Source organism: Lutra lutra, chromosome 10, assembly GCF_902655055.1.
Source record: "Lutra lutra chromosome 10, mLutLut1.2, whole genome shotgun sequence".
Lineage (NCBI taxonomy): Eukaryota > Metazoa > Chordata > Mammalia > Carnivora > Mustelidae > Lutra > Lutra lutra.
In genome coordinates, this window is record NC_062287.1 from 19,304,038 (window position 1) to 19,320,108 (window position 16,071).

At 36.4% G+C, this 16,071-nt stretch overlaps 1 protein-coding gene across 1 annotated transcript; it reads left to right on the forward strand.

Annotated features, from left to right (window-relative positions):
• Positions 1-14,771: 14,771 nt before the first annotated feature.
• On the forward strand, positions 14,772-15,623 carry LOC125079665 (annexin A7-like; the record flags this gene model as incomplete). The annotated part of the gene is made up of 1 exon (XM_047693472.1): positions 14,772-15,623. A coding segment is annotated over one exon (777 nt), but the record flags the coding sequence as incomplete, so codon positions are not given.
• Between the last annotated feature and the right edge of the window lie 448 nt (positions 15,624-16,071).

Genomic DNA, 16,071 nt, shown 5'->3' on the forward strand with positions numbered 1-16,071 from the left:
TAAATAACGTAGAATACCTTTTGTACTTTAATTTTATTGTGAAATATTTCATTCAGAACACAAAACCATATGATAAATGCCTGTGCACACATCATTCAACTTTATGAAATTTTAACATTATGCCTTATTTGCTTTTAGATGTTTTCAAATTAAATTTATAGATAAAAGTGATATTCAGCTAAAAATTTCCCTAATCTCATTTCCCTCCCTTCTTTTCACAAAATAATTTTAATGATGCATTCCTGATCACTTTACATTCATGTTGTCATTTTTACAACTTTATGCTTCCTTAAAAATGACATAGATTAGCTTTCCAAGTGTTCAAAGATTTATTAAAAGACTGTACAGATCATTTTTCTGCAACTTTTTTTTTTAAAGATTTTATTTTTTTGACAGAGATCACAAGTAGGCAGAGAGGCAGGCAGAGAGAGGGAGAGAGAGAAGGAGGATCCCCACTGAGTAAAGAGCTCAATGGGAGGCTTGATCCCAGAACCCTGATGAGATCATGACCCGAGCCGAAGGCAGCGGCTTAACCCACTGAGCCACTCCGGCACCTCTGCAACTTGCTTTTTTTCCACTCAACTACGTGTATGGTTTTGTGATTCATTCAGCTTTGTTCTACTTCGTTCATTGAAACTACAGTAAAGCTTTTAACTAACTTAAAGTTAAGTTGATGAAAATCTAGTTGTTTTCTTTTATTCTGCTATAGTGCTGCTATAAACTTTCTTATACACAGCTGTCTATGAGCTAGACTTTCTCTAGGGTATTTATCTGGGACTGGAAGAGTTGGATCAGAAAGTGTCTTCATTTTCAAGTTACCTAAATGTCGACAGAATGATGTCAAAAATGGCTGTTACAATTCATACTTCTGCCAGCAGTGTATGGGTGTTCTAGTCTCTGCACCTTGCCAACACTTGGGTTTAATCAGTCTTTTTACTTTTAATCTCCTCTTGAACGATTGCTGAGTCTGCTCACCTTCTCATTTCATTATTGAGCTCTCGGATTTCCTCTTCTGTGAATTGCTGTTTGACCATTTTTTGAAACGAATTGTTTATTTTTTATCGATTTGTAGTTCTTATACATTGGAAACTAATATTAAGTGGTGGTGTCTTGGGTTTTATGTCTTTTTGTTTTGCAGAGGTATTCAGATGAAATGTAATACAATATATTAACTTTTCCTTTTAGTTGGTGCTTAACAGTGTCTTGTTTAAGAAATCCTTCCTTACTTGGGGCGCCTGGGTGGCTCAGTGGGTTAAAGCCTCTGCCTTTGGCTCAGGTTATGATCTCAGGGTCCTGGGATCGAACCCCACATCGGGCTCTCTGCTCAGTGGGGAGCCTGCTTCCTCCTTTCTCTCTCTCTCTCTCTCTGCCTGCCTCTCTGCCTGCTTGTGATCTCTGCCTGTCAAATAAATAAATAAATAATCTTAAAAAAAAAAAAGGAATCCTTCCTTACTCTACACTTACTAGGAATAATCTTTGTGAAGTATATAAGGCATAGATGCAAATTTTATTTACTTTCCACGTGGATAGTTATTTATTCAGAACATTTTTATGACTCAATTCCTTGTCTTATATATTTGTAACATAATTCCTACATGCATCAAATACATAGTTGTGAGTGTGTTTCTGATCTCTATAACATATTTCATGGGTCTGTTTTTATATCCCTGTATGATACAGCACTCTAAATTACTATAGGAATAGAAAGTGTTGGTGTTTAATATGTCCAAGTGCTTGTTCTTGTTCCAAATGATTTTGATTTGTTGTTGGCCTTTTGGTCCCCATATAAATAGCAGGACTAGCTTATACAGTTCCACAAAAATCCTACTTTGATATGATTCATAATCATATTAATTTATTAATTTATTTGGGGAGAATTAACAATGCTAATAATATTTATCCATCCAATCCAAAAATATGACAACATGTATTTAGGGGTTCTTTCATGTCCTTCAACAATGTTTTATGATTTTTTTTTCCAGAAACATCTTTTGTTAGGTTGATTCATAGGTAACTTGCAGTTTTGTGCTTTTGTGAATTGAAATACTTTATAATATTTTCTAGTTGCCTATTATTGGTGTAAAGTTGTTGATTTTTGTCTCTAGAAACTACTAAACCCTTTTTAAAATTTGTCTTAATTAGGCCTTTTAATTTGTCTATATACTCTCTTATGTTATTCTTGGAGGAAGACATATTGTCTGCTGAAAAGATATTTATTTCCTTCCAATACTTTTATCACTTATTTCTTTTTTATTGTGTTGTCTTATTCATTGGCTCAGACTCCCAAGATAAGGTGAATGGGAAAAAAAAAAAAGATAATAAGCATCCTTTCTGTGTTCTTCATCTTAATTAAAATGCCTATATAATCCTAATAGTTGGTATTATATACACTGTAGAATTTGGCATATTTGCCTCATCAAATTAAAGGACTTCTTCTTATATATCTCATTTGCAGAGTGAATTTACCAGAAGTAAATGTTTAACTTTATTGAAAATTTTCATGCATCTACTGAAATATCAATTGATTTTTTTCCTATCCCAATAATAAGATGGATCTTATATATAAATTATCATTTGTGGAAAATTTTCTGTATTTTATTGTGAAATATTTCAAACATACAGAACAAAGTAGAAAACAATGTAATAACCACCTGTGTACTTATTGTCTAAACTTATAAAGCCTTAACACTATGTTCCATTTGGTTTAGATTGTTTTAAATTAAATTTGCACTCATCTATGTCCCTGTACAAATTTTCCCAAACTAATTTTCTTCTCTTGTTTCTCATTGTTAAATACTTTGAGTTCCTGGGAAAGTCCCTCTTTAGTCATGTTATGTTTGTCTTAATAAACTGCTGAAATAAATTTTCTAATTATTTTAGAATTCTTGAATCTATCTTTGTAAGTAAACTTTGGCTACAATTTGTCTTCTTGAACTCTCTTTGCCCAGTCTATTTTTATGTGTTATTTTCTTTTTTTTTTATTAAAGATTTTATTTATTTATTTGACAGAGATCTCAAGTAGGCAGAGAGGCAGGCAGAGAGAGAGAGAGGAGGAAGCAGGCTCCCTGCTGAGCAGAGAGCCTGATGCAAGGCTCGATCCCAGGATGCTGAGACCATGATCTGAGCTGAAGGCAGAGGCTTTAACCCACTGAGCCACCCAGGCGCCCCGTATGTGTTATTTTCTTATTTTTATTTTGACTTATTTTGGAAGAAAGTTTGAGTAACCTTTTTTTGAAATATAAAATGCATATAGAAAAGATCACAAATGGTAAATGTATAGCTCTTTAAATCTTCACAAAGAGAACTCGTCAGTGTAATATGCACTCAAAGAAACAGAATGCTAACAACACCCTTGAGGTCTCCTTCATGCTGTTCGAATACAATATTTCACATTATCATCGTGAGTTTTTATTATAAATATATTTTAAACTTCATAAAATAGCTATCATAGAAGAAAACATAGGAGACAGTCTTTATAACTTTGGATGCAGCCATGATATCTTGGTTATGACAACAAAAACATATGAAACAACAGAAAAAATAACTTAGACCGCATCAAAATTAAAAATTTATAATCCAAGAACACTATTGTGGATACTATGTGCGAGCTACTGTTCTAAGTGCTGGAATATTATGGTGAAGTAGATGTACAAGTTCTCTCCTTTTGGTGGGTAGGGAGTAGCAGATACTATAGAAGTAAATAAAAGAACAAATTATAATTACCGATATAGATACAAGCTTAGATAAGGCAAAAGGGATGAATAACTAAAAAAAAAAGAATTAGGCTGACAAAAGACTTCTCAAACACAACTTATATCAAGGCGTGAAGCAACACTTGAAGAAATTAAGGGGGGGGGGAAAGCTGAAATGATTTTATATCCAACTAAGCATTCCTTCAAGTATCAAGGCTATTGAAAACAGAATTAAGCATGTGAAGAGCTCAAGGAATTCTTTATAAACTGCTCTTGAGGAATTTACTAGAAGATGGTGGACTTCATTCAAAGAAGAGGATTGTAGAAATACCACTATAAATACTGATGGTAAATATTTAATACATTTGATTGTAGGTCTAAGACAAGAGCAAAGTTTGGGATGATGATAGAATGATAATTTTGTCATATGAATATAACACGTGTTATGTGTTGTTTGTTCTGAAAACACTGGAAGCAATGCCCTAAAATAAGGGAGAAAAGAGGAAGGGGAAGAAGAAAGTTGAAAAAAAAAAAAAAATCTCATTGTTATATAAGCAATAGGTGATATTTAAGGGATACCACTGAAAACTAACCACCACATAGTCCAAAAGTAAATGAAAAGACAGAGGAATAAGGACTTTGAAAAGGTATATAAGCTTAGCACAGTGGCAGTGTTATAGTCAATGAGATTTGCCTGAGGCATGATTATTACTAGTTAAAAAAGGTATAAATATCATTCATCATTCCATATCTTGGCTATTATTATTATTATTATTTTAAAGATTTTATTTATTTATTTGACAGAGATCACAAGTAGGCAGAGGCAGGCAGAGAAAGAGAGAGGGAGGCAGGCTCCCTGCTGAGCAGAGAGCTCAATGCGGAGCTCGATCCCAGGACCCTGGGATCATGATCTGAGCCCAAGGCAGAAGCTTTAACCCACTGAGCCACCCAGGCACCCCATATTATTATTACTTTTTAAAGAATTTATTTATTTATGCATGAGAGACAGAGAGAGAGAGAGGCAGAGGAAGAAGTAGGCTCCCCGCTGAGCAGGGAGGCCAATGTGGGACTCCCATCTCAGGACCCTGAGATCATGACCTGAGCCAAAGGCAGACGCTTAACCCTCTGAGCCACCCAGGTGCCCCTATCTTGGCTTTTATAAATAATGTTGCTATAAACGTAAGGGTGCCTGTATCCCTTTGAATTAGTGTTCTTGTTTTTTTGTTTTTGTTTTGTTTTGTTTGAATTAGTGTTCTTGCGTTCTTTAGGTAAATACCCAATAGTGTGATTGCTGGATTGTGGCATAGTTCTATTTTTAACTTTTTGAGGAACCTTCACACCATTTCCCAGAGTGGCTGCACCAATTTGCATTCCCACCAACTGTGCATGAAGATTCCCTTTTCTCCACATCCTCCCCAATACCTGTTGTTTCATGTGCTGTTGGTGTTAGTCATTCTGACAGGTATGAGGGGATATCTCATTGTAATTTTGCATTTCCCTGATGGTGAGTGACATTGACCATCTTTGACATTGACCAACATGTGTCTGTTGGTCATCTGTATGTCTTCTTTAGAGAAATGTCTGTTCAGGCCTTCTGCCCATTTTTTGATTGGATTATTTGTTTTTTGAGTATTGAATTTGATAAGTTCTTTATACATTTTGGGTAGTAACCCTTTATCAGATATGACATTTGTAAATATCTTCTCCCATTCCTTGGGTTGCCTTAATTTTGTTGATTGTTTTCCTTCACTGGGCAGAACCTTTTTTATGTAATCCCAAAGTTTATTTTTGCTTTTGTTTCCCTTGCTTCAGGAGACATACCTAGAAAGAAGTTGCTCTGGCCAATGTCAAAGAAATTACTTGCCTGTGTTCTCTTGTATGATTTTTATGGTTCAGGTCTCACATTTAGGTCTTTAATCCATTTTCAATTTATTGTTGTGTAAAGTATAAAAAAGTGGTCCAGTTTCATTCTTCTGCATGTTGTTGTCCAGTTTTTCGAACACGGTTGAAGAGACTATCTTTTTCCATTGAATAGTCTTTTCCTGCTTTGTCAAAGATTAATCGATCATGTAATTGTGGATTTATTTCTGCATTTTCTATTTGTTCTACTGATCTATGTGTCTATTTTTGTGCCAGTACTACACTGTTTTTATTACTACAGCATTATAATATAACTTGAAGTCCAGAATTGTGATGCCTCCAGCTTTGTTTTTCTTTTTTAGGATTGCTTTGGCTATTCAGGATCTTTTGTAGTTCCACACAAATTTTAAGATTTCTTGTTCTAGTCCTGTGAAAAATGCTGTTGGTATTTTGTTAGGAATTGCATTAAGTGTGTAGAGTGCTTTGGGTAGACATTTTAACAATATTTGTTCTTCCATTCCATGAACATGGACTGTCTTTCCATTTCTTTTTGTCATCTTCAATTTCTTTCATGAGTGTTTTATAGTTTCCAGAGTATAGGTTTTTCATCTTTTTGGTTAGATTTATTCCTAGGTATCTTATTATTTTAGATGCAATTGTAAGTGAGATTGTGTTCTTAATTTCTCTTTCTGCTGCTTCATTTTTGGTGTATAGAAATACAACAGATTTGGGGACACCTGGGTGGCTCAGTCGGTTTGAACATTTAACTCTTGGTTTCCATTCAAGTTGTTATCTCAGGATTGTGGGATTGAGTCTTCTGTTGAACTCCACAATTGATGTGGAGTCTGTTTGTCCCTCTCTCTCTGCTCGCCCCACCACTTGTGCATGCACTCTCTCCCTTAAATAAATGAACTTTCTAAAATAAGGAAATGTAACAGATTTCTGCACATTGATTTTGTATCCTGCAACTTTATTGAACTCATTTATTACAATAGCCAAGATATGGAAGCAGCCCCAAGTGTCCACCCATTGTTAAATGAATAAAGAAGATATGATGATATGACATATGGGGTGCCTGGGTGGCTCAGACAGCGAAGTGTCCATCTCTTGATTTCAGCTCAGGCCATGATATCAGGGCTGTGAGATTGAGCACTGTACTAGGCTCTGCACTGAGCATGAAGCCTGCTTGGGATTCTCTCTCTTTCCCTCTTCTTCAGCCACTCCACACCCCCACCCCCCAACATGCTTTCTCACTAAAAAAATTTTTTAAAAGATGTGGTATATTATTCAGCCATAAAAAAGAATGAAATCTTGCCATTTGCAATGATATGGATGGAGCTAGAGAGTATGATGCTAAGTGAAATAAGTCAGTCACAGAAAGACAAATATCACATGATTTCACTCATATGTGGAATTTTAAGAAACAAAACACACAAGCAAAGGGAAAAAAATAAGAGAGAGAGGAGACAAATCAAGAAACAGACTCAATTATAAAGAACAAGCTGATGGTTACCAGAGGAGCAGAGAGTGGGGGGATGGATGAAGTAGGTGATGGGGATTAAGAAGTGCACTTATTAGGATGCCTGGGTGGCTCAGTTGTTAAGCATCTGCATTTGGTTCAGGTCATAATCCTGGGTCCTGGGATTGAGCACCACATCAGGCTCCCTGCTTAGTGGGAAGCCTGCTTCTCCCTCTCCCACTCCCCCTGCTTGTGTTCCCTCTCTCGCTGTCTCTCTCTCTGTGTCAAATAAATAAATAAAATCTTTAAAAGGAGTGTACTTGGTGTGATGAACATAGGGTGATGTACGGAAATGTTGAATTACTAAACTGTACACCTGAAACTAAGATAACACTGTATGTTAACTAACTGGAATTAAAACAGAAACTTAAAAAATGAAAAACTAAAAAATAAATATTATCAGTGATAGAAAAAAATAAAATGTTATAAATTAAAAATAATAAATATATAAGAGGGGAAACTAGTTTCATGAGATATCAAAACATACTCTAAGCCTTTAAAATAAAATAAAATTAAATTAAATTAAAATAAAATGTGGTATTGACTAGAATAGATAATCAGACTACTGGAATAGAATAGAAATTCTAGAAATAGATCAAAGTACATATAAAGGTTAATATATGATCAAGATATAATCTCAAATAATAGGAGCAAAGTTGGAGTTTTTAATAAATAGTGTTGGGATAGCTAACTATGCATTTGGAACAACATAAAATTAGATCTAAAATTAGATGGGCTACCTGGTGGCTCAGTGGGTTAAGCCCACTGGTTCAGGTCATGATCCCATGATCCTGGGATTGAGTCCCACTCCTGGCTCCTTGCTCAGTGGGAAACCTGCTTCTCCCTCTGCCTGCCCCTCCCCCTGCTGTGCACTATCTCTCTCACTCTCTCTCCCTCTCTTTCTGACAAATAAATAAAATAAATAAAATCTTAGAAAATAAATAAATAAATTAGTCTTCTCACCATTTATAAGTATAACTAAACGTAAGAAATAAAAATGTATAAGCACAGAAGAAAACAGATGATTTTTTTTTTACAATGGATTTATGGAATATTTTTCAACTATGACTCAAAATTTACATGCAATAGAAGAACAGACTGACATATTTGACTCAATAAAAAATATTTTTGCATTGGAAAATGCCATAAACAAAACACAAAATATATACAATCTACATCACAGAAAAAGTCATAATATATTTGATACATAAAGAATTCTTAAAATTTGAGGAAAGTGTTCAAAACCGAAGTGGGCAAATATATGAACAAAAATTCACAAAGAAAAGACATGCAAAAACAGCTCTTATTGTGGAATCTCACTAATGATAGAGGAAATGAAATTTAAAACTACAATAAAATACAATTTCTCACATATCATTCAGTTGAAAAAATTATTTTCCACAACAAGATGCAACCCTAATAAACATTTTTGGTGAGTTCTATAAAAACCACCAAAAAGTAATTTTCCAGAATCCAGGAAAACTTGAAATGGTCCTCAGTTCCTTAGGTTTTATCTGGATATCAAGATCTACCAAGACAGCATGAAATGTAAAGTCTATAGACTGATTTCACCACTGGATACAGATGTAAAAGTCCTAAAACTAATACTGACAAACTAAAACTACAGCATTAAAGTTTCACCCAGAAATTTTAGAATCTATTTATATTAAAAATGTACATAAACTAATCTAATTACAAAATATTGATAATCTCAATAAAACAATGCAACAACCAAAAAAAAATTCAAAATATTTCATTAGCTAGTAATAAAGTGATCTTCCCTCACAAAGAAAAATAAAGGTATTAAAATAAGAGAAAGAAGACAAAGATTTTTGCTGTCACCATTATCTAATAGTTTTCTGGATTTATGGCTAAATTCAAATAGGTACAATATACATAAATGTATTATTTTAAAAACAAGTAAAGGGTACTAATAAGAATTGACAGACCCTTTAATGAAATCAAATCAAATGTTGAAACATATCTTAATATATGTAGAAAAACTTAGTGAATGACAAAAAAGATATGACAAACCAATAGCAAAGTTCTAATTTATATAGTAAGTGAAGTTTGGAAATTGAGCTTCTTAGAAAAATGTTAATGCTTCACCTAAGAAACTTCCAGACTCTTTACAGATTTAAATGGAAAATAAATAAAGAAACAAAACAGAATAAAATCTAGGTCATACAGGATGACTATTTCAGTGGGAAATTCCTCGCTAAACATAAAAAAAAAAACATATGAAATAATATTTAAAAAAACAAAAAAAAGTAGTCTTGACCACTAAGCAGTCAAGAGCATAACAATTTATATAAATAATAAAATACATATTAACATATATTTAAATGCATGCACACCTACTTACATATAAATGCACATACATATGAATATGTAAATATGTGTATTCATATGTAAATACAGATTCTCTTCTTAATAAATCGCACAAAAATAATAAAAACAAAGTCTACAGAAACAAATAATGCATGGGAAGTCTGGGCAAGGAACAGAACAGTTGCTACGATCAACCTGAAAGTCTTGGAAGATTTTTGAAAAGACAAGAAATATTTATCCTCAATAATTTAAAGATATTATATTTTAAGGAAATTCTATTGAATATGAAGTAAAAATTGATAATTATTGACAGTGAGAATGTGGTGTGATTGAATCTCACATAATTACATTGGAATAAATTTTCTGGAAACCAATATACAAAAAGCATTCAGTGAATTGCATATTTCTGAGGGATATACTCTAAGGTGTGAACACATTTGAGAATTTTGAGCAGTATATAATTTTCCTCATGAATATGCATAAATACGATCAAATACAGAAATGATCGTTTAAATCTTTAACAAGAGTAATGGTGCGCATAGCAGCTGGTAGAGGATGATAAAGTCAGGTTGATGTATGGGTTCCAGGTAGTTGTCCAAACTCACTTTCTCAGTGAACTTTTTCATTAGTTTATTTTTTTGCATTTAGATCTTTGATCTGTGTAGCCATTTGGCATATGGCTGCAAAATAGGATGCAAGAGAAAGATGGGAAAAGAGAATTTTGGAGATGAATCATTACAAATGTCATCTTTGGATTATGGGCCGTGGTGTGATGTAGACACATCTCCAAACTAGAGGTTGAGCAGCTAATTTATCCTTTAGGGATGGTTTACTGGAGTCTTTGCTCTTCCTACGCTCTCGTCCTATGTGTGGTCCCCAGTGACCTCTGGCTTAAGAGAATGCCTGGCAGGTTTGCCTACCCCACGCCTGGTATTTACCTCCTGCTCTGTCAATAACCCTTTGCACTAAAACTAGCAACTTCCACTCCCCAAAGCCTCTCAGAGACCCAATGGAATCCTTGCAGTCTGACACATTTGGATCTGAATTTATATATCGATGATTGCTGTTGGGATGCCCTAAATGGGAAGCTCCAGGTAAGTGCACCAAGGCTATTCTCATGTATTTCTTAGGCTATTTTTCCTTCATTTGGAGATGTTCAAGCCTGAAATTATCCACTGGAGAAACATGGCACTGAATCACAGTTCGTGCTGTGCTACTGGCTAGCACCGAGAACTCAGCAAGCGCCTTCAAGGCTGAATGACTGTGTTAAAACCTAAGACCATTTTTCCTGCTGTTGTCTTTCCACTTTCAGGAAGAGGAATAAGATTGAAAACTAGGCTAACTTGTTCCTTTCTAAAACGCAACACGTGTTGACTTAAATAGAGTAATTGAACAGAAAGTGGAAGCGCCCGTGATTCTCTTAGCCTGGGAGGATTCACAAACTTTAAATTGTCACATAAATTGAATGTTCAAATGCCACAGCTGGGCAGGGATAGGTCCCAGGCTGATTCCCTCAAGCCCCTGCTCATAAACTCGGAAACAGGAACTCTTTAACCTGACATTTACTTGAAGGTGAGGTCACAGCCCGCCCTCTATCTACTTTTCCAATATCATCTCTTACCACTATTTCTAGTTCAATTAGACATTTTCACTTTACCCAGACATTCCCTCCACTGTCATATCTTCACACACTTTCTTCATCTGTCTCTTACCTCTGGAATGTGTTATTTCTCTTCCACCCTATTTCTGACAGTTAAAAATCCTTTCCAAATTTCAAGATACAGCTATGATTTATTTATATGCACGATAGTGCTACCTAGCACCCTTCCAGCCACGGAACTAAAAGCTTCTTATACATTGTCTAATTTCACACTTTTCCTCAGCCCTGCAGGGGAAGCGTCATTATGCTCATTTTACAACAGAAAACATCGTTGCCCCCATTATACAGATTGGACTCGGAGCAAGTAAGACACTTTGCCTGGGTGGTCACAGTTAATGGGTGTCAAAGCCAGGGTTTGTGCCTGCCAATAGAGATCCCCAAATGAATGTGACACACTCCTGCCCTTGGTATGTCACAGTTCCTCAGTCCTCCAAACAGAGGGTATATTTTCCTCCCAATAACGCTAGATCTAGAATCTTTTAGGGACATTTATCACATTTTAAATTCATTCTAAATTTTTAATTTGTTCTTTTAAGTAAACTCTGTGCCACACATGGGCTGGAACTCACACCTCTGAGATCAAGAGTCACATGATCTACTGAGTGAGTCATCCAAGTGCCCCAATATGCCTAATTTATATTTTATATATATATATTATATATATATAATATATATGTATATGTTTTATTTATTTGACAGACAGAGATCACAGGTAGGCTGAGAGACAGGTAGAGAGACAGAGGAGGAAGTAGACTCCCCCCTGAGCAGAAAGCCTGATGTGGGGCTTGATCCCAGGACCCTAGGATCATGACCTGGTCGGAAGGCAGAGGCTTTAACCCACTGAGCCACCGAGGTGCCCCTATATTTTATTGTTAATTCATAAAGTGATTCCTTGTCTTTCTATTTAAAGTAATATGCATAATTTATACATACTGATAAATAACTGGTCCATTATGTTTTAGTTGCTAATCCTCTCTGCTTCAAACCCAAAAATCTGAGAATAAATCATCACTGAATTGGATGGAAGAGAAAATTCATGCGTGTATGTACAGAACTTTACCTAACAATGCGTCTTAAAGACTGACAATGCCAGTTAAAAATCTGAAATCTATATTTACGTATCTAGCTATAAGATCTATTACAGTAAAGAGCTCATAAAATCTAAGGAAAGGCTTCAGGTGTGAGGAATTAGAGTAAATCTTCTCTATTTTGGCCCATCTGTAAGAATACATCTGCTTAAAATCACACAGTTTGGGAAAAAAAAAGTCAAACCTTCTTTAGGATATTAATCATACCTTATTTAATTATGATATTCCTATCTCATCCTTAAAATGCCTCAGTGAGGCAAACTGGGCATATTTTTACCATATTTATTTAACCAAAGTTGAGAGAGATTAACTTTCCCAAGATGATGTGCATATCAGAACTAGAATCCAGGCTCTCTGATACAGTTTCCATAAGAATATGTCAGGCTGTTCACAGGATCTTGGATTCAAACTATTGTATTCTCTGCTGGTCCAAACAGAGCATCTTGCCTAATTCTTTAAGGTTTTGAGCCTGACCTTATAAAATGCTTCATACCAGGAACAAGATTTTTTGAAGTTACTGCTTACATTACAATTTCCTAAATAACTATCGAATATAAGGGAGACATTGATAGGAAATTCAAAAGTGGCACCAAATCATTGTAACACAATTGACCTCAAAGGTTATTGCTTGATTTTCATCAAAGTCACCAATGAAGGTCATTTGAAGGTCAAAATGGAGCTTTTTACTTTCTTTTTCTTTAAAAGTGCTGTTCAGTAGAACTTTCTGTGATGACAGAAATGTTCTATATCTGTACTGTTCAGTATGGTAGACCCTAGCTACACAGAGTTATTGAGAGTGCTAGAAATGTGGCTGGTAAAACTTAAAAACTGATCTTTCAATTGAATTTCAATTAATTTAATTTTAAATTGTCACATGTGGCCAAGGGCTACTGTGTTGGGCCACATAAATTTAGATAATTCTCATTAGAGCTGAAGTGTTTCAGGAAGGTAGGAATTTGAGTAAACATTAAAAGGTGAGAATTTGAGTAAACATTAAAAGTCTTCCTAGCTCATTTTTTTCTAGATTTTCCCCATTTCCTGCATTTTCCTGGTGTTTCATTTTGCTTTTCTTTTTAATCATAATATTTCTTTTAATTTTTCTTCAGGTGTCATTGGTAAACATTTACTACAAAAACATTTAACAGAGAGCACAGTTTTGTATAAGGTAGGCACTCAGTGTGTTGGATGCAGTATTAGCTTTAGACTCGGGCCCCAAGGACTCTTGCCTAAGGCAGTAGAGACACCAAAGTGAAGGGCTCGTGGGGTCCAGTTTACCCCTCCCCACCGTGCTCTCAGTGTTTGAGACTTTGTCTATGTGGTCCTAATCCTACTTCCAGAGGACTGCATTCCCCAGGATGGTCTATGACAGACGGAAGTGTATCTATCCCTATGCGTGGGGGATGGTATGGGGGTGCCTACTGTTTGGGTGGTGGGACAGGAGATAGAGCTGGAACGTGCAAACCAGGGTGCCCACACGCGCACAATGAGGACCCCTTGTGAGCAGGATGGAGCCAGGGTGAAGACTAAGCAAGCAGGATGGAGTGGCCTCTTCCCATCCTGTCTCATTTCAGAGTAGAACCCCTCCTGTGTGACCAAGGTTTCCAAATTCAGACCTGGCTTTCTGGACCTTACAGACCTTACCTTGTCTTCAACAAGTGAGCAAGAATATATTTAACAGTTCATTAGTTTGAGGTATAATTTTAAATGTTTAGGCATTTTTGGGAGGGGTCTCCATTTACTCTTGCCATGGTGGAGAGGGGGCAGGCAAATGACCCTATAGGCACTTCACCTTGACCCCTGGGATGCCTTGCCCCTGTGAAGGTAAGTGATCCTGGGCAAGAGTTCTGTCAGCCTGGATCTAAAGGTAATACCGTGTCCAATAAACAGTGCCTACTTGATACAAAACGGTGCACTCTATTATTTAGACTTACTTTCTAAATAAGTAATGTGACATCAGAGGTCAGCTGAAGAGTACTCCCCCAAAATACTTCCTCAGGGACCAGTCACTGGTCAGAAACTCTACCTTCCCTTCTTACCTACCCTCCTTCCCTGTTTCTCCCGTCTTTCCTTCTTCCCTCCCCCTTTTTCCCCCCTTCCTTTAATAAATACTTATTGATGTTCTATTACGTGTCAAGTACCTTTAAGGTTCTGGGGTTCTGGGTTAGGAAAATTTCAATTAGGTACCGTCTCTGTCTTTGTGGTCTTTTAGGCTGATGGGGAGACAGATGCTTAAGTAATGATTTCATCCAGAAGAAGCTATGTGCAGCTACTACGTGGTAGTGGTTCATGCATGTTTGAATTAGTAATCACTGCAGTTATGAATTGTGTAGGCAGTTGGAGATGGGAAATGTGGTGCATTTCAAATATACTGCCTCTACTTGACCTTAGCTCTGATCTGACTCTATTTAAGCTAAGTTTATAAGCCTGAATAATTAGCCAAAAAAGGCTGTGCTTCCTGGGGCCAAGAAGTTGTGCATGAAGAAACTGGAATTTGGGGCAACTGGGTGGCTCAGTCAGTTAAGCATCTGCCTTGGGCTCTGGTCATGATCTTGGGATGGAGTCCTGCATTGGGCTCCCTGCTCATCGGGGAGTCTGCTTCTCCTTCTCCCTCTGTCTTACCCCATGGCAAGGATTTAATCAAAGACCTTAAATCAGAGTTAAGTGGAAATATGGAAGAACTGATCCTTGCCCTATTCATGCCACCTACATATTATGATGCCTGGAGTTTACGGAATGCAATGAAGGGAGCAGGAACTCAGGAACGTGTATTGATTGAAATTTTGTGCACGAGAACAAATCAGGAAATCCGAGAAATTGTCAGATGTTATCAGTCAGAATTCGGACAAGACCTTGAAAAGGATATTAGGTCAGATACATCTGGGCATTTTGAACGTTTACTGGTATCCATGTGCCAGGGAAACCGTGATGAGAACCAGAATGTTAACCACCAGTTGGCTCAGGAAGATGCTCAGCGTCTCTATCAAGCTGGTGAGGGAAGACTAGGAACAGATGAATCCTGCTTTAACATGATTCTCGCCACAAGAAGCTTTCCTCAACTGAAAGCTACTGTGGAGGCTTATTCCAGGGTGGCTAATCGAGATTTGCTAAGTAGTGTTGCCCGTGAATTTTCTGGAAATGTTGAAAGAGGTTTAAAGACCATCTTGCAGTGTGCCCTGAACCGCCCTGCCTTCTTTGCTGAGAGGCTCTACTATTCTATGAAAGGTGCCGGCACAGATGACTCCACCCTGGTCAGGATTGTGGTCACTCGAAGTGAGATTGATCTTGTACAAATAAAACAGACCTTCAGTCAGATGTATCAGAAGACCCTGGGCACAATGATTGCGAGTGACACAAGTGGAGATTACCGAAAGCTTCTTCTGGCCATTGTGGGCCAATAGGAGGGATTTTTTTTTTTTTTTTAAAATAAATGAAGCATATCCTTCAGTGATTGACCTGCATGCAGCAGTATCAACCATCACCTAAACAAAAGAGCTTTTTACTAAGGACCGTGTCAGGGTATTGTGCTTGGTTTGCACATGTGGTTACTGCCTTTATGTCTCTCATTTCTTTTATATGGATAAGAGGGGCCATCATTTCTCTATCCTTGGCCTAGGTGAAAGTAGTCAAGATTTCACCATAGACTGAGGTACCTTTTATGAGTTTGAGAATATGTCTTTCTATTCCTAACAATTATGTATGGGGGTCAAATTTTGCCAAATGCTTTTTCCGTATCAGTTGAAATCGTCATATAATGTTTTCTTTTATTTGATTAATATAATTTACATTGTATGCTTTTTAAATGTTAAACCATCCTTACTTTTCTTTTTTTAAGATTTTATTTATTAATCTGAGAGAGAGAGAGAGCAGAGTGAGAGAGAGAGAGAGAGAGAAGTGGCGAAGCAGTCTCCCTAATGAGAAGGG